General features: G+C 39.2%; 1 protein-coding gene across 2 annotated transcripts in view; it reads right to left on the bottom strand.

Moving 5' to 3' along the window:
• The window catches only part of LOC120428741 (tubby-related protein 4), a 90088-nt gene extending 67853 nt beyond the window's left edge, over positions 1–22235 (bottom strand). Inside the window, exons 1-2 of one of the 2 annotated variants that reach the window (XM_039593818.2) lie at positions 20939–22235; positions 1634–2007 (exon numbers count right to left, since the gene is read on the bottom strand). In XM_039593818.2, the coding sequence (XP_039449752.1) occupies positions 1634–1729 (96 nt within the window). In that variant the 5' untranslated portion in view covers positions 1730–2007; positions 20939–22235. The remainder of the gene's footprint in view (positions 1–1633; positions 2008–20938) is intronic. The other variant, XM_039593817.2, reaches the window with a different exon arrangement.
• Between the last annotated feature and the right edge of the window lie 1148 nt (positions 22236–23383).

Genomic DNA, 23383 nt, shown 5'->3' with positions numbered 1-23383 from the left:
AGGTCGGTACCGAGCTCCAGGGTGCTCCAAACTTCAATGTTATATATACCAAAGTGGCCAAAGTGCCTCAAAAATAGACATTTTTGAAAAAAAAGTGTTTTACGGGTTAAATCCCATTTAAAATTGAAGGGCGGAGCGCCAGCTCCTGTTACGTCCAATCAAGCTCATATTTGGGATTTGGGCTTACTATGCCCACCGGAACAAACCCCTGAATGCCCGCCAAAAAGTCAATTTTGTTACACTCTAATATAAAGACAAAATTTTATTGACAATTCTGTGCTATCTCATCCAACATAGATCAATCAAAAATACTATTAACATCTATGTCCAATACCCGTCAACACATTATCTGTCAAAATCGGTGGTAATTGAATCACCCGTAACGACGTACCCTCACTGCAAACAACGACCACCGTGAATGTTTACCCTCGAATCTTCCGGATCGGGAAACAGTTAGAGACAACCATTTCGATTTTTTTTCTCTCCTCGGATTGTCATTAGCCACAAACTAAGACTAAAATGGGCCATTATTTTCCCCCTTCAACTTCAAGAAAGGCGAAAACATTGCCCCAAAAAGCAATGGGATTGCCCTGCTAAAGGACAGGCTGCACTAATTCTACAGTAATGCCCCGATTGTTTGTCATTTGTTATTCTATACTTGACAGCAGAAAGTAAATCTTGAATGTCGTCAAACCAACGGAGTCTTACTGTACCTACTGCGATGTAGGTCAATTGCAGCTGAGCTGACAATCCAACTACTGACTGCCAGTAAGAGTGTCCTCGTAATGGGCTCACTCCCCCCGGTAATCTCCAGGACTACCGCTGCTACTTCATCAGGTTGGACTACTTCTTCGGATCTGGAACTTCCTGGACGGATGAGTCACGCGGGACGAAAGGGCGCCACACTCTTGTTATACAATTTATGTTTTACGGTCCCCTCTTTTTGCCAATACAAATCGGTTGGAGGCCTGCTCGCAGAATGGAGTGTGAACCTTTTTCCCGACAGTATATATTATTGTTGTAGCGAAGAAAGCCGGCACGAGAACGAGGTTGGTTATTACGTCATGAGTCATGATTTTCTTGAAAACGTCGTTCTTTTAAAAACGAGAGCCAAATTCGGATCCGTAACAAATGACTTCTTTTGACTCCCCTCTAGTAATCAAAGATGACGGTTTCGTTCTTTTGATATGGGAAATATACGCGAGTTTCGGGGGTGATTCTGATGTACGAAGAGAAAATGGCTCGCGGGCCTTTTTCCCTCTTTCTCGTGGAAAATTGGTGCACGGACGAAGGGGGAAACACTTCCGGCGCGACGGGATCGTTTTTCAAAAGTTTCCAAGAATATTGCCGCCAGTTTGACGCGGGGGTAATTGCCGGATGATCAAAGCGGAACCAAAATGGACACGGGTTGTAAATTTATGGGATTGTGCGTGAGGAAATAAATGAATTTTTTCCATAATTTCACTGCCGACTGGATTAGATTACTTTGCCAATGATACCTAATCGATCAGAAAACCCGTTCTTAATTACAGATTTTTGAATATCTCGATACAATTTTCTCGCATGGAAAGTATGCCGTAATTGTATTTTTTTGTTTTTATAATCCCGCAATTTTAAGTAAATAAACACTCACCTCTGGAATATCATCCGGCACCTTGCCCATCCAGGACAGCGACAGGATCGAGCAGTCGCACCTGGTGTTGGTACTCTTCTCGAAGTGCAGATGCATCTTTGCCGATTATCACACGTCACGATTCTAAAAAGCCCTCAATCTCGAAATCGATAAAATATCAATTTCACTCACTCACTCACTCTACTTTCGATTCGATCTTGACGCGCTACAAAGTTACGTTGGTTATCATTTTTTCTCTTCTGTACTGAATATCACTGCCACGAGTTACACACACGTACGCCTTGTTTCGAGGTAAGGATTCTTGCAAGATTTCAAAAGCAGATAGAACACTGCCATCCGTTGGTAATTTCGCTGCTGTGCGCTAGTGTCGCCACCTGTTGGTAAAGAAACGAAGCAGAATGACATTTTAGAACGGATATTGGGTCAAGGTTGATTTTAGTTTTTGATCTACTAGAAATTTTGCAACATAACCTAAATTTCCATGTATGTTTACGTCACATGTGTCTGATTTGTACGGTTTCCCTCCAAAAGAATAACAAAGCCAACCTAAACTGACACTGTTGCGGGGTGTTTTGTTAATGTTTACATAACCTCAGTCCTTCCAAGCTCGACACTCTCGCGGCGGCATCGATATGGGTACGATAGATTTGCACCGCAAATCACACACACACTTGATGATATTATCGATCTATCAATCGCCGTCGAATGGGAGGGGTGGGTGCTGCCGGCAAGGACCTGTCGTTTTATATCCTTTCTTTTTTTAATGGGAACGCAACCCAACCAAGTGAAAGAAACGTTGATTTTATAGTCTAGGTGTCGTTTGTGTTTATGCATCGAGGGCAAGGCAAAACGTCTTTGATAAATCGAGTTTGTACATAAAGTATCTAAGTTAAAAATGTTTGCTTTGAATTCATGTCTTATGAAAGTCGGATTTTGGTTGAAATTCGGCTCCCAAATAAGTAAAAAAAAAAGTCTGCAGGAATCATTCCCATGATCTTTGATTTATCAGTACCCTGCCTTCACAGCTTCGGCCACGACGAATCAACAACCACGAATCTTTGTATTGGATTTGTATTGGTGCCCGTAGATCCGAAATTTGATTAAATTATTCTTTCTGAGTCGCCAAATTCTCTCAATCCAAATCGAGACCATTTAACTCTCAAGTAATCATCTTCATTCAAAATAAAGTTTTAAATTTACCAAGCTCATATACACAAAGAACCTCTTGCTTAATTCCCTGTCACCTTTTACTTCACATCCCCAGTATTTTCAAACAAACCACAAACAAGATCCACAAACTCGAGCTCGAGTCCTGTCCTCGGGACATTTTCCGCTCAACTGGTTTCTGTGCGTCGTCAGCTGAACTAAGCCGGGAGGATTAAATTGTTATTTTCAACCACACCGGGCCAAATCCTCCGCGGGCCCGGTAGGAAGACACAAGTTTAACAGTCGTTAGGTCCCCTAATACCTCCATGACCTCCAAGGTATGACTCGAGTGCGGACGTGCTTCGTCCTACCTTGGCAACACAAAAAGGTGGACGTTGGACGTGGAATAACAAATAGATTGCTCCCATTTCAATAATTAGAAATGGAATAATTCGTTCCTTGCAGCTCACAACTCAACCCACCTAGTGGTGGTTTATGGTCATTGCTGGCTAACCAGGCGCAGCACCACTCACGTTTAATATTTAAATGCTGTTATATCCCTTCGCCACGCGGAAGGTCGGTCTTTCGATTTTCCAAGTTTTATAATGGCCATGAAATTGTCGGAATACACGCTTCGATGATTAACCTTAATTTGTTCCTGTGTGTGTACGGTGTGAGTATGGGCTCACGTAAAGTCAAAAGAAGGGTTTGAGGTTAGGGGGTTTTAAAGTGGAACTATCGGAAAAGTTTATTCCGATAATCTACGGTACGTGGTTGTCGTGCACGTGCCGCAATGGAATGGGTTGACATTTACAATAATTAACTTTCAGCAGTCTTCATCGAAAGAACTAGCTGAGCTTTGTGGAGGTAATAAAACTTTGAAGCTTTTGAATCCAACGTTAAGCAGAACCTATCACGCGTTTGAGTTCAACGGTTATTTGGTTATAGATCTTGAAATGTCAACCACAATCAATAGATCAGAACTTGACTCCATGGAGTTCGTGGGTGAATCAGGATAGCTCAAAAAAATAAATAAAGAAGTCTACCATACTAACAGAAGCTTTGCAAGCATCGGGATCAAAATCTAACGACCTCTTACTTGTTAGATCTAAACTGGAAACTCCCAGGAGTTAAGACTTTCTCTCATACCAACATGTTAGTGTATCATACGCACTGATGTTATGGGAGTACATCTCGGTCACAGGTCTTAAATCTAGGGCGTTTTAGAACGTCTCAGAACATACCAACAAAAAAGTTTATCATGTCTCTTAAAGCTATGTACGTCCAAAATTAATCACTCTCCCCTACGTCACAAAAGTAGAGACAGGAATACCACGTCCCTGCATTTCTAACCATTCTTGTCAGAAGCTAAATGTCAACTTCAAACACACTTCCGAGACCATCAAAACTTTCCAACAATGCAACCCAACCAAGCCAATAAATCCTCGCCGTTGTCGTCGCCGGGTGGCGCCACCAAGCTTTACCCCCCGTTCATTTCTGATCCTTCAGTACGTCGTTATCGATCCGAAAAACTGCACACCGGGAAAGTACACGCATCCTGGCGTGTTTTCATGGGGGTCAGAACGGGCTACCCAGGAGAACACGGAAAACGGGGTGGGTCAAATTAGACTTTACAACAAATGATTGCGACATCATCGACACAGACCCCCCCCCCCCCCCAAGCGACACGAGGGGGACTCATGAATAAGCAAATCGACTTTCGGTGGGCTTCGATTTGATTACTGATTCAGAAATGGCAATCACGGCAACGGGATATCGGAGGGATTGTCGCGGATTACGTAACGAAAATTGTCATCAGAAATAAATTTGTGTGAAAAAATTAAAAGCAAAATATTTCACTAATCTGTATTTACCAAACGTCCAAAACGTACTCAATATAGAGCAATTACCGCGAAACGTTTGGTAATTGGAGGACAAACCCATTGGGAAACGATTCGGTTAGTTGTCATATTGATGTCGTCCATTTTTGGAACTTCCCAGCAGTGCTGAATTCATTTGCATTACATTTTCATTTTCGGTTGCTCGTGTTAAAATAGATCGTGCGTAATCAAGCAGAAGGTTGGGAATTCGATAACGATTCAATGAAATTGTGTTTATAATTGAAGGCAGAAGTTCACAGAAAAAAAAAGTTGAGTTTTGGAATGTTGAAAATTTGGTAGGTTGAATATTACCTCTTTTTTTGAGTAATATTACATAAAAAATGTGTAAAAATGTGAACCTGATGAATATTCATCAAAAACTGATGAAAATTCATCATTTTCTGGGGTAAAATTAATCATTTATTTTGCCACAAAATCTGTCACCATTTCCTGATGAATATTACCATCATTTTTTTTTCTGTGTTGTTGAATTATCATGAAATCTCGGTTTGCTTTCAATCGCAACTTCAGCAGGCAATGCACATACAACTTGTACAAAACCTTAAAATGTAAGTAAACAACCAACATGGCAATTTATTGGCTCAAGCCCATTTCTAGAAAAAAAAAAATCTGGTACGAAGAACCAAGAAATTAAATTATAGGGAACGTCGCATGTGAGCCTTCTACAGTTGTGACCTGTTCAAGTAAAGAATTTTATTTGGCCAATGTGGAGAATATTATGGAGGTAATGACAGCTTGCAAAAATTATGAATAGAATTTTAGGACCTTTTCAATACTGATATTTTTATCAAGCAGAAAATTCACAACTGCATAGTAACAATTACTTTGGATATATCTGATAATTTTCCATGTTTTCCAACTATTTGAACCACACAAAAAAAAGCATATTTCCACACCAAAGTTCCTATTCTAAACATATCTGTGAGCAGAAGTTGCAAAATGTATGAATGCTGTAAATTTTTAATTTTGCCATTTTTTTTAAGTTGCTCAAATCAATGGATGGAATGCAGACCATTTATCATTCTAAACGGAATTTTATAATAAAATGACTCTTTTATAAGCCCTCTTATTGATAAAAGCATATTGTAAAAAAAAACGAAAATTATAAAATTATATAGGGCATTTAAAAAGGGGGTATAAGGAAGCGTTGTCCCGTCACGAAAAATTACAATTGTTTTGTTGGCAATGGTTCGTGAAATCGGATTTTCATCGTATTTCGGATTCTCTTCGTATTCAAAAACCCTTTAAAATGCTGCTTAGACATCGAAAATTGGTCAAAAGGAACCAGAGTTACGACTGACGCAAGTTTGCATTGTCCCGTCACGCCAATTTTTTTGGTCAAGGCACGAATTCAAAACAGGTGCTCATATTTCGTGTCTAAGAGCAAAAAGTGTAACAGGCCAGTTTTTGATCGATCTAGACTAAATCGACCCTCCTGAATCCGAATTTGCCTGTTGATTTTCCTGATATTCAACGGTAAGCGAAATATTCAAGATGGTTGCCAATATGGCGGTTGAATGGAAAAAACCACCATAAAAGGATTTTTAAGTTCAATCAACTAGTCAAATTTTTATGAAAAAAATCTAGTCAAATTTAACTAATTTGGTATCGCTGAACTCGGATATGACCTCTTGAATACTCCAAAGTATTCAGGGAATGTGAAATTCAAGATGGCGGCCAAGATGGCGGCCAAGATGGCGAAGCTAGAACATGGAAATTTTTATACAGAAATGTAACAGGCTTTTGGCAATATTTAATTAATTTGGGGTTGCTGAACTCGAATATAAGCCTTAGAATACTCTAACGTACTCAGGGAACGTGCAATCCAAGATGGCTTTAAGATACCTGAGTACTGGGGCTCAGTCAGCTACCCCAAATTAGTTGAATTTGACCTTTTCTAGGGCTCATATTCGAGTTCAGCAACCCTTAGTTAGTTGAATTTGGCCTGTTCTTTTAGCTTTGCTTATCTTAGCTTGGTTGACCGTACTCTAGCCGAGCAAAAAGCTCGCAAAAGCTAGGTTGGCGCCGGTAAGGAAAATAAATGCGTCAGGAATGTGCCGAATGACACATTACCATTCATTTTTCCACCTCCAAGATATCCGGATTTGGAAAGGGAAAAGGATTGATGGGATACTTCACCGACGAATGAAGTAGTAGGCTTTGGTTGGTAAATATAATGAAATTTAAAATGTTGTGTTTGGCCTGTTCTTTTCTGTATAAACATATCGAATATTCTAGCACCGCCATATTGGCCGCCATCTTGGATTTCATATTCGCTGAATACTATGAAGTATTCTAGAGGTCATATTCGAGCTCAGCGACCCCAAATTAGTAAAAGTTGACTCGTTGATTGAACTTATAAATCCTTTTATGGTGTTTTTTTTTATTCAGCCGCCATATTGGAAACCATCTTGAATATCACGGTTCCTTTTGAGAATTGGGGAAAAAACAGGCAGATCCGGATTCAGGGTTTAGTCTTGGTTAAATTAAAAACTGGCCTGTTACGAGATTTGCTTCTTGAATATCTATTTTCGGGTTGTGTGCCTTGATTATTGAAAATAACAACGATATTAACATAAAAAACCCGATTTAATATCACCAGAGGTGAGAAAGAGCCTTTCTTACAAAATGATGAAACTCGGACAAATATATTGGTGCAATTAATTTTTCAGAAACAAAATGATAAAACCAAGTGAGAATTTGACCTAAAGCTTCAAATATATTTAGGCTAAACCTTTGCCATTTTTTTTTAATTTCAGAGGTACATTATGGATCGCAAGATATTTAAATTTAGTTAAGAAAAACATATTGGATTGACATTATTAGAAAAAAATAAAGGGTACTCATTTACTTTAATTTTAGTCTATGATTAACTTAAAAAAATATGTATCGCTAATGCACTTTGTCGATCTATTATGAGAAGCCAGAAAGAACATTTTTACGCGCAGCGTTAAACGCGCAAGCGTAAATGTGCTGGCGTTTATGCTCCGACTTGACGAGTTGTCGATCTTTCGAGCGAGAACGAGCCGGGACTTCGAATTTGATGTTCAGTATATGATTCTGTATAAAACCAAAAATTTAATGGGAAAAAATAGGGTAAAAAATAAGACGAAAAACACTAATATGGCTATATCTCTGGAAATACATTTTGGAAAAACTTCAAATTTTGGGCTCAAGCAGTTTATGGCGCATGTTTTCCAATGGATTTTTGTTTGAAACTGAATTCTTTTAATTTCATAGTGTTATCTGTAAAATTGTCCTAAAATACCTCTAAAAATGGCTTTGACCACATTTATTGGTCGAAAATTGTGAATCGAAAAAAAAATGTTCGTCTCCGACCCCACGGCTACAAATCTGACTTATAAAAATTGTGGGTTTTACGAGCGGTTTTCCAATGATGGAAGACACAAATTTTTAGGAGCGGATACAGACATCGCTCAAGTATTTCAGGAAAAGAGCTCTCAAAAATCAGACTTTGAGTTCCGGGTTTCGGGCCAAAACTCAATCGAAAGAGCGCATCTAAACCTTCAATTTAATAATAGGATTTTTTCCTGGGACGATTCCTCGCCATGCACTATTTTTTTAAGATTTCCCAAAAGCAAACCTTAAACCTTTCTTTTGTAAGAAAGGCAAAATGGACTGCCTCTAATGTTAGATAACAGTCATAAAGAGCCTTTTTTATAATGTTTATAAGAATTTGAATAAAAACTGGCATTCAAAATCATAAATAAGAGTTGAGTTTTGTGTTAAAAACTGATTTTAAGAAGATTCTGACAATTGGTTCATTTCGTGAGGGAACAACGCGAGCAAACCTCTCTTTTGCAAAAAAAAAAAAAAAATCTGCGTTGTCCCGTCACGAAAAGAAGTACCTGTCAAATCAACAAAATGTGACGAAATTGTTTGTTTTTCATTTTCGAAAAAGGTTTTTTCAAAAACTCACTAAGGAGAGCAGAGTTCTTCACTGTTTTGCATAGAAATCAAAATGATCCAGTTGTACGATGTTGTCCCGTCACTTTACATTTTTAATCTCTCTTGACTCAAACTTTGTGTTTTTTAATGTTTGCTGGAGTGTCTTATTGGAAATTTAATGTACATTCCGAATTTGTATAAATATTTGGACCATTTCCCACAGATTTTAAAGTTATCAGCAAAAAAACTGAAAACATATGCGTACAAACGTTGTCCCGTCATGCTGCTCGAAAGTTTTGCAGATTTAAACAACTACATTCAATCTATTGGGTTCGCTGGGGTGTAGCATTTACTCCTTCCGGCACGTTTCAGAACATGGCACGTTGCAATGACATTTTGAGCACAATGCACACGATGGCGATGGTCCTACCAGGGATCTTGCAAAAAGTTGCAGCCAACAGCTGCTGCTGCAACGTACAACTAGGTTCCTCGGAACAATCAACCTCCCGTTTTTCTTGAGAGTGCAATATGGTTTCACCATCAGCAGCCAGTTCGCAAGCTATACAAATGGCAGGGTGAAGTGAAATCAATTTGTTATACCGAGAACGAATCCCGTGTCTAGTGCCACTCCAGTAGAGATTATTATTCATTGCTGGACGGGGGGACCCCGAAGACACATGCTGGCACAACGGGGCGTTACGACACACGGGCTGGACAATCCTTGAGGAGAGAGACGTTCGACCGACCTCTCTTCGCCAGGAAAACATGTGTCTGAGGGACATTATTTGAACGTCGTCGTTGGAGAAGCCAAACCGATAGCGATGGCGACGACTGTTGGAAGATTTCCTATTCCACCATTTGATATCGGGTCGAGTCACATGGTACGGTGGAGTCACATGCCAACTCGTGACGACCTGCTGCGTGTACTGAGTGAAGAATCGATATTTGAGGTTAGAAAGAGGGGCAAATGAAATGTAACAAAATTGTCCACTACAACCTACAATTCTTCAAATAAACCCTTATTGTACCCCGTAGCTGAAGTTCACCGACCTTCCAGAGTCACCCACTCCCTGGAACCACTTGAGTCGTAGTTGTCAACCGGGTTAACCGGGTCGGTATCCGACCGGTGACGCTGCCGCCATTGTCCAGGCGGTCGTCAAGGACCAAAAGGACAAAAACAACAACAACAACAACAGCAGCACCATCTTGGCAGCATCCGTGTCTACTCAATTTCATTCATTCGTTAAGTGTACCCCGCTCGTCCTGCTGCTGCGTGCGGGGCCCCTCTTTTCTTCATGGCCGGGTTCTTTTACGACCCCCACAGGCCACTGCTGCCCGTTCATCAAGATGACAGGACCAGACCGGACCAGACCAGAGCAAAGAAGCCCTTCTTTTTGGCGCGCGCCTTTAATGACTGTCACTATCACTATCGTGTCGGTGAGTGGGCGGTGTGCTGAGTAGAAGAAAAAAGACCTCGCGTAGTTCCGACTTCACCGTCTAGGATACGATGTTCCGGATGAAGTGTCTTCTCGGTGATGCGGACAAGTGCCGTTGCCCTGTGTGCGGGTGTGTTTTCTTCTCTTGATGAAGAGTTTTTGTTTTGATGGTAGTTTTGTCTGATAATTTACTATCTCATTGATCGGCGTCTGCATAGATCCAGATGAAGTTCAGCTTGTGACGATACACTAGCGCAGGGTTGCCAGGTTGTCAGATAGATCTGGGAATGCCAGAATTTTCAAGTGTCAGCCAGATTAAAGATTCACCCTTCTCTGTGACAGATATTGACAGATTTTTCACTTTTTGCCCATTGGGAACAACTTTTTTTTAATAAAATAAAATAAAAATAATCTAAAATTAAAAAATTAATGTGATTTTCATAAAAAAAAAATTCAACATTTTTGAAGCCATAAAACTAGTTTAACCATCTGAATGCTACAAACTTTTGAATTAATTCATATCCTCCCTCCCTTCACCATTCAGAATTGACAGATTTTCATTTGCCAGATTTTTCCAGATTTATAATCGATTCTGACCTCCGTGTACGCACGAGAGCAAGCAGCAGTCAAGTGCTCAGTGTTCCATCGTTTTTTCGATTTTTTTCGCCGTAATTGATTGTGATTACCCGCGAGTTTGCTTCTCCAGCATGCCAAAGGCCGGCCGTGGCAGTTCGAGTGCGGCCTCGAAAAACCCGCGAAGTTCGTCTACCGGCCGTGTGAAAAAAGGTAAACAAACCAACGCCGTGTCGACCGCCATCGCGCAGGGGAGCTTGAGCGCAGAAGGAATCGACAAAAAGTATCTTCACCCCAGATATGTTCCGAGATCACCAGTGCGAACCCTTTCAGGTACTTCCGGTGCGACGACCAGTGGCACATCAACATCCACCAACATTCCCATCAGGAACGAGTTCCAGATGCTGAGCGACGGCGAAGAAAACAACAACAACACCGACGGTAGCAGCACTACCGACGACGACGACGACGATGGACGTGCACGGAAAAAAGTGTCGACGTCAAAAAAGAACAAATCTCCAACGGAACGAAGACCACCTCCAATTTTTATGTTGGACACGTTGGCGGACGATGTTGACGAGTTGCTGGAAGGCCTCGGATATTGTCTGAAAATCGGTAAGTCGGCAGTGCAAGTGATCACACTGAACAGAAAAGATTTCGACCTGGTGCTTGAAGAACTGAAGCGTAGCAACTTCAACTTCTACACATACGATCCAGAGAAGCCCCCTGTTAAAGTGGTGGTTACCAAGACCGTCCGATCGCCGACCTGAAGCGACACCTCTCAAAGTGCTCTCGCGAAAGACAACAGTCTCGGGTACGCATACCCTGTACCTGTTGTACTTCGACCGCGGCACCGTCAAGATCCAAGACCTGCGGCGGACTTAGACGTTGGACGGTTTTTGAGTAAACTGGCGATTTTACTCCAAGGTTGTGAAAATAGTCAAACTTTGTTGTAAATAGTTTTGTCTTTAACGAATGGATCAAACATTATATCGATAGTTCCCGTAGTTTTTATTTATCGAAATGTGTGTAACAAAAGTCATTGTGCAAAAAGCTGTGGTTGATGTGCACCGTTAAAATGTTTCGCATGTTTATAAGACCTTTTCAAAAAAAAAAAAAAACTCCAAATATTCTCTTTTCACATTAAACGTGTCAGGTGTTTTCCTCATCGTAACACAAAAGCTGGGAACGGTTTTCATTCTTCATGCATTGTTCTTATCCTCGTGGCCGCATCGCATTCAAATTTCTAATCCAACACTTCTCCCTTCACCCCAGCCCCACAATTATGAATAAGGCGCGGCGGCGGCGCCTTCCTGTCGTTCGTCGCTTGGGCTGCGGGTTGCATAACTTCCAGGCGCGCGTCGCCTCAGCACACTGCAGATGTTTCTTTTGCTGGAAAAGTCAAGGCCAAGAAAGGCCTTGAAGATTATTCGGTCCAATTCTTGTCTCGAGAGTGTAACTCAGTCAGAACTGTCGACCTCGTTGTTCTGCTCGCACACACACACGTACGTGCTGTAGTTGGGCTTTAGTGATTTAGTGTGTTTGCTTTTGCTCTTTTTTAGTATCCAGTGGCGCGAGGCATAAAAAGTGCGGCGTTGAGTGCCCCACTGATTTGCGATTGTCACGCGCCAGTTGACACTTTGGCTTGTCAGCGTTGCATCGTGCAGTATCGTCTTTTTGAAACTTGTTTGTAGTAAGTGAACTTAATTGCTTGACAAGCAATTCATAATTAAAATTCCAACACTTTACCAGCTTCCGTGAACTAATACAAATCGATTCAATGATAAAACCAATCAATTCCTTCAATATGAGGAAACATTTTTCGAAACAAATAGCGATCGCGCACGATCGTTCTTCAAATCAAAACAAATTCAAACACACAAACACATTAGCATACAGGCCAAACACGCGGCTCGTCGTGCAATCAACCGAGACGCGATCTACGATTGTTTTGCTTGCCGTTCGTGGGACGTCGTGTGTCTTTCGTACAAACATACACACGAGAACCCGCAAAGAACCGATCGCGCAAAGTTCACGATCATCTATAAATATCACGACAACAGCTTGGTGCGGCCGGTTCTGGCAACAAGAAACATCTGCTGGTCGCATGTCAGTGGCCAAAAGTGACATGTTGGCCAACCACCGACCGACCGACCGGCCAGCGTCCACCGTCACAAAACATTCCTGAGCGAAAAGCCGAAGATCATCGCGATCAATGTTGTCATTGTGTGTGTTAGGTTTTCAGATCAGCGATTTTTTTCCGAGCGTTTGATCCATTTTGCATTGTTTTTTTTTCGGGGTATGTGACCTTGGACGGATTTTCCGTTTTTTTTTTTGTTTGGGAAAATGTCGTCTGAAAACGCACGCTTGATTTGTATACTTATTTGCTGGCAAGAACAGGTTGGCGTATAATACAGAACAGATCTCTCAACTAATCTTTGCTCATCATTTTGTTTTATAATCCACAACGCCCGTGTGGATCAATCGAACCGCGCACTGGACTCACAATCCAGAGGTCGCCGGTTCGAATCCCGCGGCGGGCGCTCTAAAATTCTTTGTGTAAATATGGGTATTCGGCGCCGTCGCTCCGTGCCATACTTTCATACACTTTGAGCTTAGGAGGGCGGCGAAGTCCTTGTAGATAAAAAGGAAGACACTAGTGGTTGGTACTAGCAATGGTGGCCGACAGCTATAAAGTCAACTTCGTATCGCGTACTTCGTGGCAAAATTTCCCTACCTTTCCATAGCTAAAGCAAGTGTATTATTTTTTGATTCCCTTAAATATTTAAAAAAATGTTTTAGGGAAATTTACTTACTTCGAAAAATATTAACGTTAAAAAGTTGTATTTTTTAGAGTGTTACCATTATTTTCTAAATCATCTTCATCTTTGCAACTTTGCCGAAGATACCGAATCAATCAAATATCCCTTGTTCAAGATACAGATTTTCGAAAATTTATATACAATTTTTGTACGGACAGCTACACGGAAAGGAGTTCCATCTTAAATTTAACAATTCAAATTAGCTGGCTTCAAATTGGTGGAACAGTGATTTTTTTGGTTAAATTAGCTAAAATTACAGGTAAATTTACCAACTTGGGATTGGTGAAACAGCTAACCCTGATTGCTGATTTGCTATCCAAAACTGACAGCCCAAATCAAAATGACAGGAGAGATTTCACCAAGAATAATGGTGTTTCAGCACAATTTTGCCTACTTTTTACCGAAAAACTAGCTGGAACCGGCAGCATGGATTTTTTGACAGATCATCAGTTCGAGACCAACACAAAGCAAGAGAACGTCTCGTATCGTGTTTGATCCTGTTTAAGCCGCTCACTTCGCGGAGTTTTGTGACGATTCTGCGTTTGAAAGTCGAAAGTGCAAGTGCAAAAGGTGGAGATGGTGCGTGAGTGAATGGATTGAAAGCCAGGAAGACTTTCTGCGGGCGGAGATCTTCAGTTGATTAGGTGAGAAGTTTTTTTTTGTGTTGAGGGAAAGAGGTTAGAATTTGAGCCTCTAATTTTTGTTTGGACGATTGGTGGCATCCCTTTGTCGTGAACCCTTTGGCGGGGGAGGTAGAGGCTGGCGTTTGTCCACACTACACTTTTTTGTATGGACATCTGTTTACGTGGGGGGAGGCTGCGGGTACAGAGTGTCTAGATATAGACTGGCCAATGTTTGACAGATCCGTACGAGCAGGGCACTTTATGCCTTTGAAGCACATCAAAAAATAGAGTTAAATAATGTTAAATTACTTTAAATTAAGTAAAAGTTAATTTGAATTACATTTGGTTGAATTTAGAAAAAAGTAGAATTCAGTTAAATTAAGTTAAATTAATTAAATTTTGTTGTATTTTTGTATTTTGTATTTTTGTATTTTTGTATTTTTGTATTTTTGTATTTTTGTATTTTTGTATTTTTGTATTTTTGTATTTTTGTATTTTTGTATTTTTGTATTTTTGTATTTTTGTATTTTTGTATTTTTGTATTTTTGTATTTTTGTATTTTTGTATTTTTGTATTTTTGTATTTTTGTATTTTTGTATTTTTGTATTTTTGTATTTTTGTATTTTTGTATTTTTGTATTTTTGTATTTTTGTATTTTTGTATTTTTGTATTTTTGTATTTTTGTATTTTTGTATTTTTGTATTTTTGTATTTTTGTATTTTTGTATTTTTGTATTTTTGTATTTTTGTATTTTTGTATTTTTGTATTTTTGTATTTTTGTATTTTTGTATTTTTGTATTTTTGTATTTTTGTATTTTTGTATTTTTGTATTTTTGTATTTTTGTATTTTTGTATTTTTGTATTTTTGTATTTTTGTATTTTTGTATTTTTGTATTTTTGTATTTTTGTATTTTTGTATTTTTGTATTTTTGTATTTTTGTATTTTTGTATTTTTGTATTTTTGTATTTTTGTATTTTTGTATTTTTGTATTTTTGTATTTTTGTATTTTTGTATTTTTGTATTTTTGTATTTTTGTATTTTTGTATTTTTGTATTTTTGTATTTTTGTATTTTTGTATTTTTGTATTTTTGTATTTTTGTATTTTTGTATTTTTGTATTTTTGTATTTTTGTAATTTTATATTTTTGTATTTTTCTGAAAGGATAATTATACAAGTTATTGAAAATGGACTGGACCAAGGTCACCGGATAAATGCTTTGTTTTTCGGAACCATGTCAACAAGTTATTTATTTTTGTACGTGATGCGAATTTCCATTGATCCATATTTTTCCCTGAAAATAAAACGAATTACCGGTCAAATGCAACCAGAAGCATAAAAATCCGTTAAAATGTGCTTAGATGCAATTCCATAAAAATTACCAGAACCGATTCCAGGAAAAATGAGCCGTCGCATGACGTGATTTGGTCAAACCATGCAAACAGTAATTTTCACAGGTTCACTGGGGGAGCTCCTGCGTGGTTCCGAAAGTGGCTACTGGCCATAATTGACACATTTTCAAATAAAGAATCTAAAAAGCATGTTCAAGAATATTCATGATGTTTGTACTATCGCTAATTTCGATTGAAATCGAGATACTCAAAATAGCCATAACCCAGCAAAACTTGTATGCTCCAGGTTGCATTTGACTGGTAATTATCAGTACTTTAGCATTGGTGTCTACCCGTAGTTGCTACTCTGTTATTGACCAGGACCTCCAAGAATTGCTCCGTGGACCACAGATGAAAAGTAGGAACCAATCATCACCACTTCGCAACTTTCAAATGTCCCTATCATGCTAGCCAATCACAGCGCCGGCCACGACCAGTGGTAAGACACGGGGGAAGTGGATAGGAATTTTAGTCCGAAACTTGAGTGATGAAGACCGCTAAATCGGCTGCGTCTTCGACAAAGTATCACGTGAGGTTTGAGGGTGTTAGTAAGATGGGTGTGAAGCCAGGATTCACCGTGGTAAGTGATGCGGCCGGTCAAATCTATTTATAGTCCTTAATTCTTCGTATGTTCTTGGATTCATTTTGAAAGCTTTCCAATTCGGTTCACCAAGCTTTTTGTGGTGAATTCTGGTCGTGTTGAAAGTTCAATATTCGCCTAACATTTATGCAACCAGTGTCCTTGAATTCAACTTGCATTCAATATTGCATTTTTCCTGTTCTTAGGTTCACACAGATTCCAATCAAGTTTCTTGGATTCTTATAGCATTCTTATTCCTTCTAGACAACTAAGCCTCGATGGTCTGGTGGTTAGCATTTTTGTCTGCTGACCCAAAGGACGGGAGATCGAACCCCGCCGCGAGCTAATGAATTTTTCGTTCATATTCAAGTGTTCAGAATTCCTTCTTTCCATAATTTCTCGATAGGAGCAGATGGGAATCGAACCCAGAACCTTCCGCTTACAAAGCGAACAGCGTAACCATTCAGCCACGCCTACTGACTGGTAATTATCAGTACTTTCAAGGAAAAATATGGATCTACTGAATATCTCAAGAGTGAACATTTCTCTAAAAAGCAGGATGATTATCTTTTCCATACTAAATCTAAGTGTTTTCGCTAAAAAAATTACTGAAAACTAGGTATGTATTTGTATAACTTGAAAAAAATCAAAAGTCGAATAAAAAAACTAAATTTTCTGTTGAATACAAAATCACACAAATATATGAAAGTTGACTGATCACGATTCTTCACCCATCACTTCATCCACGTGGTTACCATGATCGAGTCACAGTTCATGCTTGAATCCGCGCGCACCCTGTTCGCGGGCGCCAAACAAACTTCGCGTGGCCATAGTAACGACAGCAGGCAAACGACGCCGTCCGCTGGCGAAGGTGAAAATCTTGATCAACCAGTGGTTCTGAAATGGCGGCCGCTGAAAAAATCGATTCAAAATTTTGAACTAACAAATCTCCTAAATGCGAAAGATTTTCTTCAACACATATAGGCATTTTGGAAACGTAAATTACTCAAAAAGGAATTCTAGCAATAAAAACTAGTATTCCTTCAGCCGTATCGGAGAAATAGCTTAGCAAAGGCAACGATTTCATATTTTCCCATACATTTGCGAATCAATCTAGCAAAATTATAATTTCAAACTTTCAATGCAACAAAAGGGTTCAACAGATAACATTGAAAACTTTCCAGCTTGTTCAAAATATATTACTTTAGGAATTGGAACAGTTTGAAAGCAATCTATCAAGTTATTCTCATGTTCTGGTGATAGAAATGAAACTTGGGCGGGTGGACAATTTTCCGTCTCCGGTGGTGGCTTAAATCAAGTGTGACTAATGAAAAATCGTTTAGAGCCAGAATTTCAATGATAGAAAATGTTTTAAGCATCCGTAAAGTTAAACTGCAATCATTATTTTAAAAAAATAAGATTCGACGATAATTTTTTTTGCGAAAATCATTGATTCATCGAAAATATACAAAAATAAAATTTATTTTTAATAAACCCGAACATGCTCAAATGATTCTGAACGAAGAGGAATTCAGTTTTAATTGATTTCAACTGATCGTACCTTAATTACCATTGATTTGTAGATTTTTCATAAATATTTTTGCTACTTGTTTTTTTGAGCCAATTTTTACTACATTGGGGAGGAGCTTTGTAAAATATTTGCAACAGCCTTGATCCTCCGATTTCAACATTTTGTCTGCCTGAATCAGATGGTAGTCAATCAGATTCGTTATCTAACTGTCATGAGTTCGAATCCCGGTTTCTAAGTTAAAGTAAGTTTGAGGGTCAGTTCATAAAAGGGTCCTTGTGACTTTCAAATTAATATAGAATACTTATATTTTTGCAACAATTACAGGTTTCTACCTAAGTCAAATTTGAACGTTTTATAAATATTTTCAAAAATGTTTGATAAAAGTTTTGACGATATTTATTAGTTTCACTCACATTAAAAGGATTTTTTGACAAAATATAAGCCAAGCAATCCACTTTAACGACCCCCGGGTCTTTTGTGGTCTCTGTTGCAAGTTTCTGCTCATTTCTAGGCGTCCGAAGGTTATGTGTGCTTTTACGCAAATGGACCGACGTTTTACTTCCCCATCCGATAGAAGGCCAGGAGGATAAGGCGGGAATAGCAACTTAGGGATCGGCAGCCGAAGCCGCTAACCACCGCGCCACGAGGCCCTTTGACAAAATATGTGTGTCCTAAAAAAGGGATAAAAAAATGATAAGTCATTAGCTTTTTTATTAACAAAAAATAGAAAAGATAAGCATTAAAAAGTTTAAAATAAACCTTATTTTTTTAAAATCACTTTACAAGTGGTCAACGGCACCAACCGCTAAGTTGCTAGCCGCGCAAAAATGGTCATTTTCGGGAGCTAATAACTTTTTTGCAAAAAAAATCCTAAAAATATGGTGTCAACGAGAAAGTTTTTACAAACTTAATGAAGATCTTAGTTCGTAGAATTGGTAAGAAATGAATAGTTATTGCGCCTTCGAAAAAACTGAAACAGTTACTTTTCTCCATACATTTTGTCGATTTTTTCCATACAAACTTCAAGGGCTTAGAGGGAGGGGTTCCCTTGGTCAGAATGAGCTCAAATTTAGATGGGTCAATCTTTGATTTCAAGGGGTAGCCCCGAGGAAGCCCTGATTCGGACCACCTTAATGGGTATGCTCTGCTCGTGTGCTTAAGTTTTTTTTTGTGAAAAACAGCAAAAAATTGGGTTAATGGGTTAGAATGGACCACTTCTCGTAATTTGAACTGAAAAAAAAATTCGATTGTTTCTAAGGTAACTTTAAATAACACACAGCCTCGGGCGTTTTCAAGCAAGGTTACGTCCCTTCAAAAGGCTACCTTTGTTTTATGAAATTATTTTTGACACGTTTTTACGTGTACGCTTTAAATTTCTTCATAATTTTGCCCATGGCTCCTAAAACTGAAACTAAACGAAATCGTGTCTTGAAATTAAACACCGAACGACTTTCCTTTTTTCAAACTGGCGTCAGCAGATTCAGAAGCGAAAGAAATCAGAAAAAAAATCCATCTTTGACAACGTTCCAAAAACCGAGGCCCGATTTTGTCTCCTCCCGGGAGGGTTCATCCACTTTCTCCTGGCCAAAAATGTTCCTTTTTTTCAGCGGATGGATTCTCAGCACGTTCGATCTTTACCGCACGGAACACCAGCTAATTTGCGTAAAGAAGCTTTAGTGTGTGAGTGAGATTTTTGCCCTGGGCATTTTTGGGAGTGATTATCTGGTGGCACCGGCAAAATTTGCCTTCCCAGGGTTAGTGATGCGTTTAATTAAATCTGGACCGACACCGGATGGGGACACTAACCTATACAAGCCAAGTCCAACTATACAGAAAAAATACTATCCGCTGTCCAAAGTAATAACGTATCATATCAATATCAAATTATTATTTTGTTAGCAGTTTGCCCAAACACCATGCGTCTCCATGAAACATATAATAAGGCCAATGATTGGCATTGATTTCGTTGGATTAGCAGAACAACCATTTAAAAATAAGCTATGAAACATTTGTTAAGTTAATATTTTTTTTAAAGAAACTTGGTGACTTAAACTTAAAATGAATAAATGTCTCCGCTAATCCGAGAAATTGATTATCTAGATTAACCTTCGTCAGTCGCGCTAATGTACTTTGAGCACCGTTTGTAAAGTTTGTTTCTAGATAGGAAAAAGTGGGGCAAGAGAAACAATCGCTAGTACGATCGTTATTCTTACAATTTCCAATATTTCCAATATGAGGAATTGTTACTAGCAATGCAATTAGTTAATTCTACTACCACATAACCGCCAATACGACGTAAACGCCACGGGACACAAGATTGAATGGTGTTTTTTTCAAATCCTTTTTTTTTTGTTATAACATTTGGAAAGACCGAAATAAGACTTAGGGTTCGATTTTAAGTTCATTTTATCAAAATTCATTTCTCCTAGATCAGTAGTGTCCCTTCCAATGATTTGCATTTTGTGTAAAGTATGGTTTATCATTTGGTTATTTTTGTTGAGAGCTTTTAAAATACCTTGTTCGGGTGGGGCAAGTGTACCATATCGATTTTAAGTATGAAATACGAATTGCTGCAAAAACATATTTTATTGCGATATAAATACATAAAAGTATTGAAAAACTGATAAACATTTGTTAAAAAAAAAATGTCCATACAAAATATAGTGATATTATGAAAATTTACTATTTATCATCTAAGTAATTAGATTTTTTCGTAAAAACGATGAAATTCTTAGTAAAATATTACAATTTCATCTAAAAATGAAAGTAACGTTTCAAATACATTCTAATCTGATGTGTCTAAGTGATAACAGTTCAATTGTTAGCAAATTAACATGTTGTTTCATGCATTGTTCTTCTTGCCCCACTAGTTGAGTAGAACGTAGGAAAATTAATTATTTTAAAATAATTTTTTATGGTACAAAACAGGATTTTTTAGAAACTTGATTTATCAAAGAATCCTTGAATATCCTTGAATAAGATGATTATCAAAAAGTCCGACTGATTAATTAATGTTTTTAATGGGTTTAACGAGCATTTCCTAAACTTGTTACACTTGCCCCACTTTCCCCTAAATTTCTTTAAAACACCTTAGTCAGTACGTTATTTTTTTTTTTTCAAACCAAAAAACTATAAAATCTCAAACTCTACAATTTTTTTACTGTTTTCGTCAAGTAATTTTTTGCTTGAGCTATGTTTAAAAATAAAAAAAAACACTCTTCATGTATGTACCTTTTATTTATTTACCTTTGTTTGATAAAAAAAATAGAAGAAAATAAAATATTCAGATCAACCTACAAAAGCTAATAAACAAACTAGCAAAAGCTTTTCACCAAACTCAATTTCAAATCGCCAACCACAACTCCCCCAAACCCTCCCAAGACAACCGCTCCTACCTTGTCCTTTGGGCGTCCTTTCCCGTTTTGTACCGTTTTTCACACGGCACGGCCACTAGCGTCAACGAGGACTCAATAGACACGGGCTCCGACCAATATTTGGCATCCGTCCCAGAGTGTGTCCCCCGGCCGGGGGCGAAGAAATTATTGATAAGCTCGGAGACCGGCGTCGGCGGCAACTGTCATCCACCCGATGGGAAATATAATTGTACGGCTTCCAACGATCAACCGGCAGTTGCTGACAGGCGGCAATCAGTGGCCTAATTTTTTCCGGAAAAGTAATCCAATTTTCCGAGCTTTTTTGACACTTGTTTTCCTCACAGAGAGAGATGGAGCGTGTATCGGAACGTCGTCAACGGTGGGGCTGTACGCACACTACCATAGGAAAAAAAGGAAGCACAGGTGGCCCAGAACACACGCACACTGTGACAAGAAGAAGGACGAGGAGGGTTTGGGGGTTGACTCTCCTAATGCAAAGTTAAAATTATGTCACTTGACATCTTTTCGGTTTTCTTCACTCTTTTGTTTCCGTTTCAAATTATCCCGTTGACACTGTAGTTTACTCCGGAACTACTTATAAAACCGGCAATGACTTCGCCCGCGGGTTCTGTAATCCACAGAATCTTAAAAACGGGTCAGGAACACGGCCCCACCACTCACACAGTATACGAAATTATTGATTTAATAACAATCCTGCCAGGACTCCAAAAATAGCCCCAAAATCACACACTCACTGGGCACCGTGTTTCAAGAATATAAACTGTCAGCCAGCCAGTCGGTAGTAGGCCACGGACGCGCCCCAGCACAATTCGGAACTCGCTTCCGGAAGTCCCGTCCCGTCACACTCACACACCAGATATCGTAGTAGACGACGACTGGTTCCGACCGTGGAAAGACTCGAACTGTCAGACGGTGCAAAAATGTACACGGGTTTTCCGCACCATCCCGTTGTCTCTCACACGCACACAACGGTCCGGAAGCTCGGAATCACTACTGAGGAGGTTCCTCTTGGACGGGCGCCGGAACTACGACGACGACGACGCGATGCTTCCAGCTAAACGTCAAATCTACAACTGTGCCGAGGAAATTTTCACTTCGGCCTGATCTCGGTGGAAAAGCTTCGCGAACCAGCGAGAGAGTGCACGCGACTCTGAACGTGTATTGGTGAGATCGGACGATTTTTCCTCCCAGATCGATTTTCCGCCAAACGGGGGTTTTACGAGAGAGTATAGTGAGAGGGAGAGAGCATCTAGAGAGTGATAACAGCCAGTTTTTTCCGGCGGCTGAAAAGTCGCGTCGGACGTTTGCATAAGGGATGCGGCGTGGAAAATCTGTTGGCACATGGTGTAGAACCAGGCCTAAACAATAAAGTAATGTTTGCAAACATCTTTCCTTAGCTCTCTACTGCCCCTATTTATTTTATTTTTTCAAATATACACCCAAAACTGGGCAGCGCTCGTCCTAGAGAAAAATGGCCTCGAGTCGAGAGAATAGTGGTACTATTTACGGACACAGAGAACACAGCTTGAGATGGGTGAGAGAATTATTTGTTCGAGGTTCATTTCTGGAGTTTTTCTTGAAAAGGTCCAATAAACCAAATTTTCAGTTTTTGCTTTTTGGGTATTTTTGAATACCCCTGACTCAAGGCGGTTTCAAAAACACCCAAAAAGCAAAAACTGGAAATTTGGTTTATTGGACCTTTTCAAAAAAAAAACTCCACATTAGCAAAAAAAAAAGTTCATCCGTAAAAAAAACCAAAAGTTTCGACTACGGGCATCAAACCAGAGGCCTTTGACAGACTAACCCAATGACTTAACTGTCCTGTTTGTCTGTGGTGTAAGTTGGTAGCATTATTCTTTCGGTTTTGGCACTCAGCCCTCAATAATTTTTGAGGGAACGATTCTCTCGACTCTGAATTTTAGGTGTATCACATTTATCCTTTTCTCACTATCTCCTACACAAAACAAACCACTATCAATGAACCCGGATCGTTTTGTACGGTATGTCCACGCATCCTTCCTTCCCTGAAGATTCACAGAATCCTCTCTGCGGAAAATGTAACGCAGTAGGCAGTAGGGTAAGACGTCTCGGAAAGAAAGCATTACAATCTTTAATATTGACAAAAGAGAACTTGGGGTGTAATCTAACCAAAAGATGCTTTCCTAAGGGTTGGCTGCCTTTGTGTTTGATACGATTTAGTTAGATAAAGCAAAATTTAATATTTTATGAAATCGGATTATTTCGTAAAAAAAATGGCCAACAATATTCAGGTTCTTTAAAAAAAAATACAGCTTACACCCTGAAATTCCCAATGGAGAGAGAGCAGTGTGTGTCGGAATGATGCTAAACAAGGGGTGGCATCGAGAATCACCGCCATGTGCTACGCTACACACAACTTGTAGCCGCCCAAAACACAACTCACATACAAACGCAGTGAAAACTGAT

Source organism: Culex pipiens, chromosome 1, assembly GCF_016801865.2.
Source record: "Culex pipiens pallens isolate TS chromosome 1, TS_CPP_V2, whole genome shotgun sequence".
Lineage (NCBI taxonomy): Eukaryota > Metazoa > Arthropoda > Insecta > Diptera > Culicidae > Culex > Culex pipiens.
Note: the sequence above shows the minus strand (reverse complement) of the source record. Positions and strands in the feature narration are given on the sequence as shown.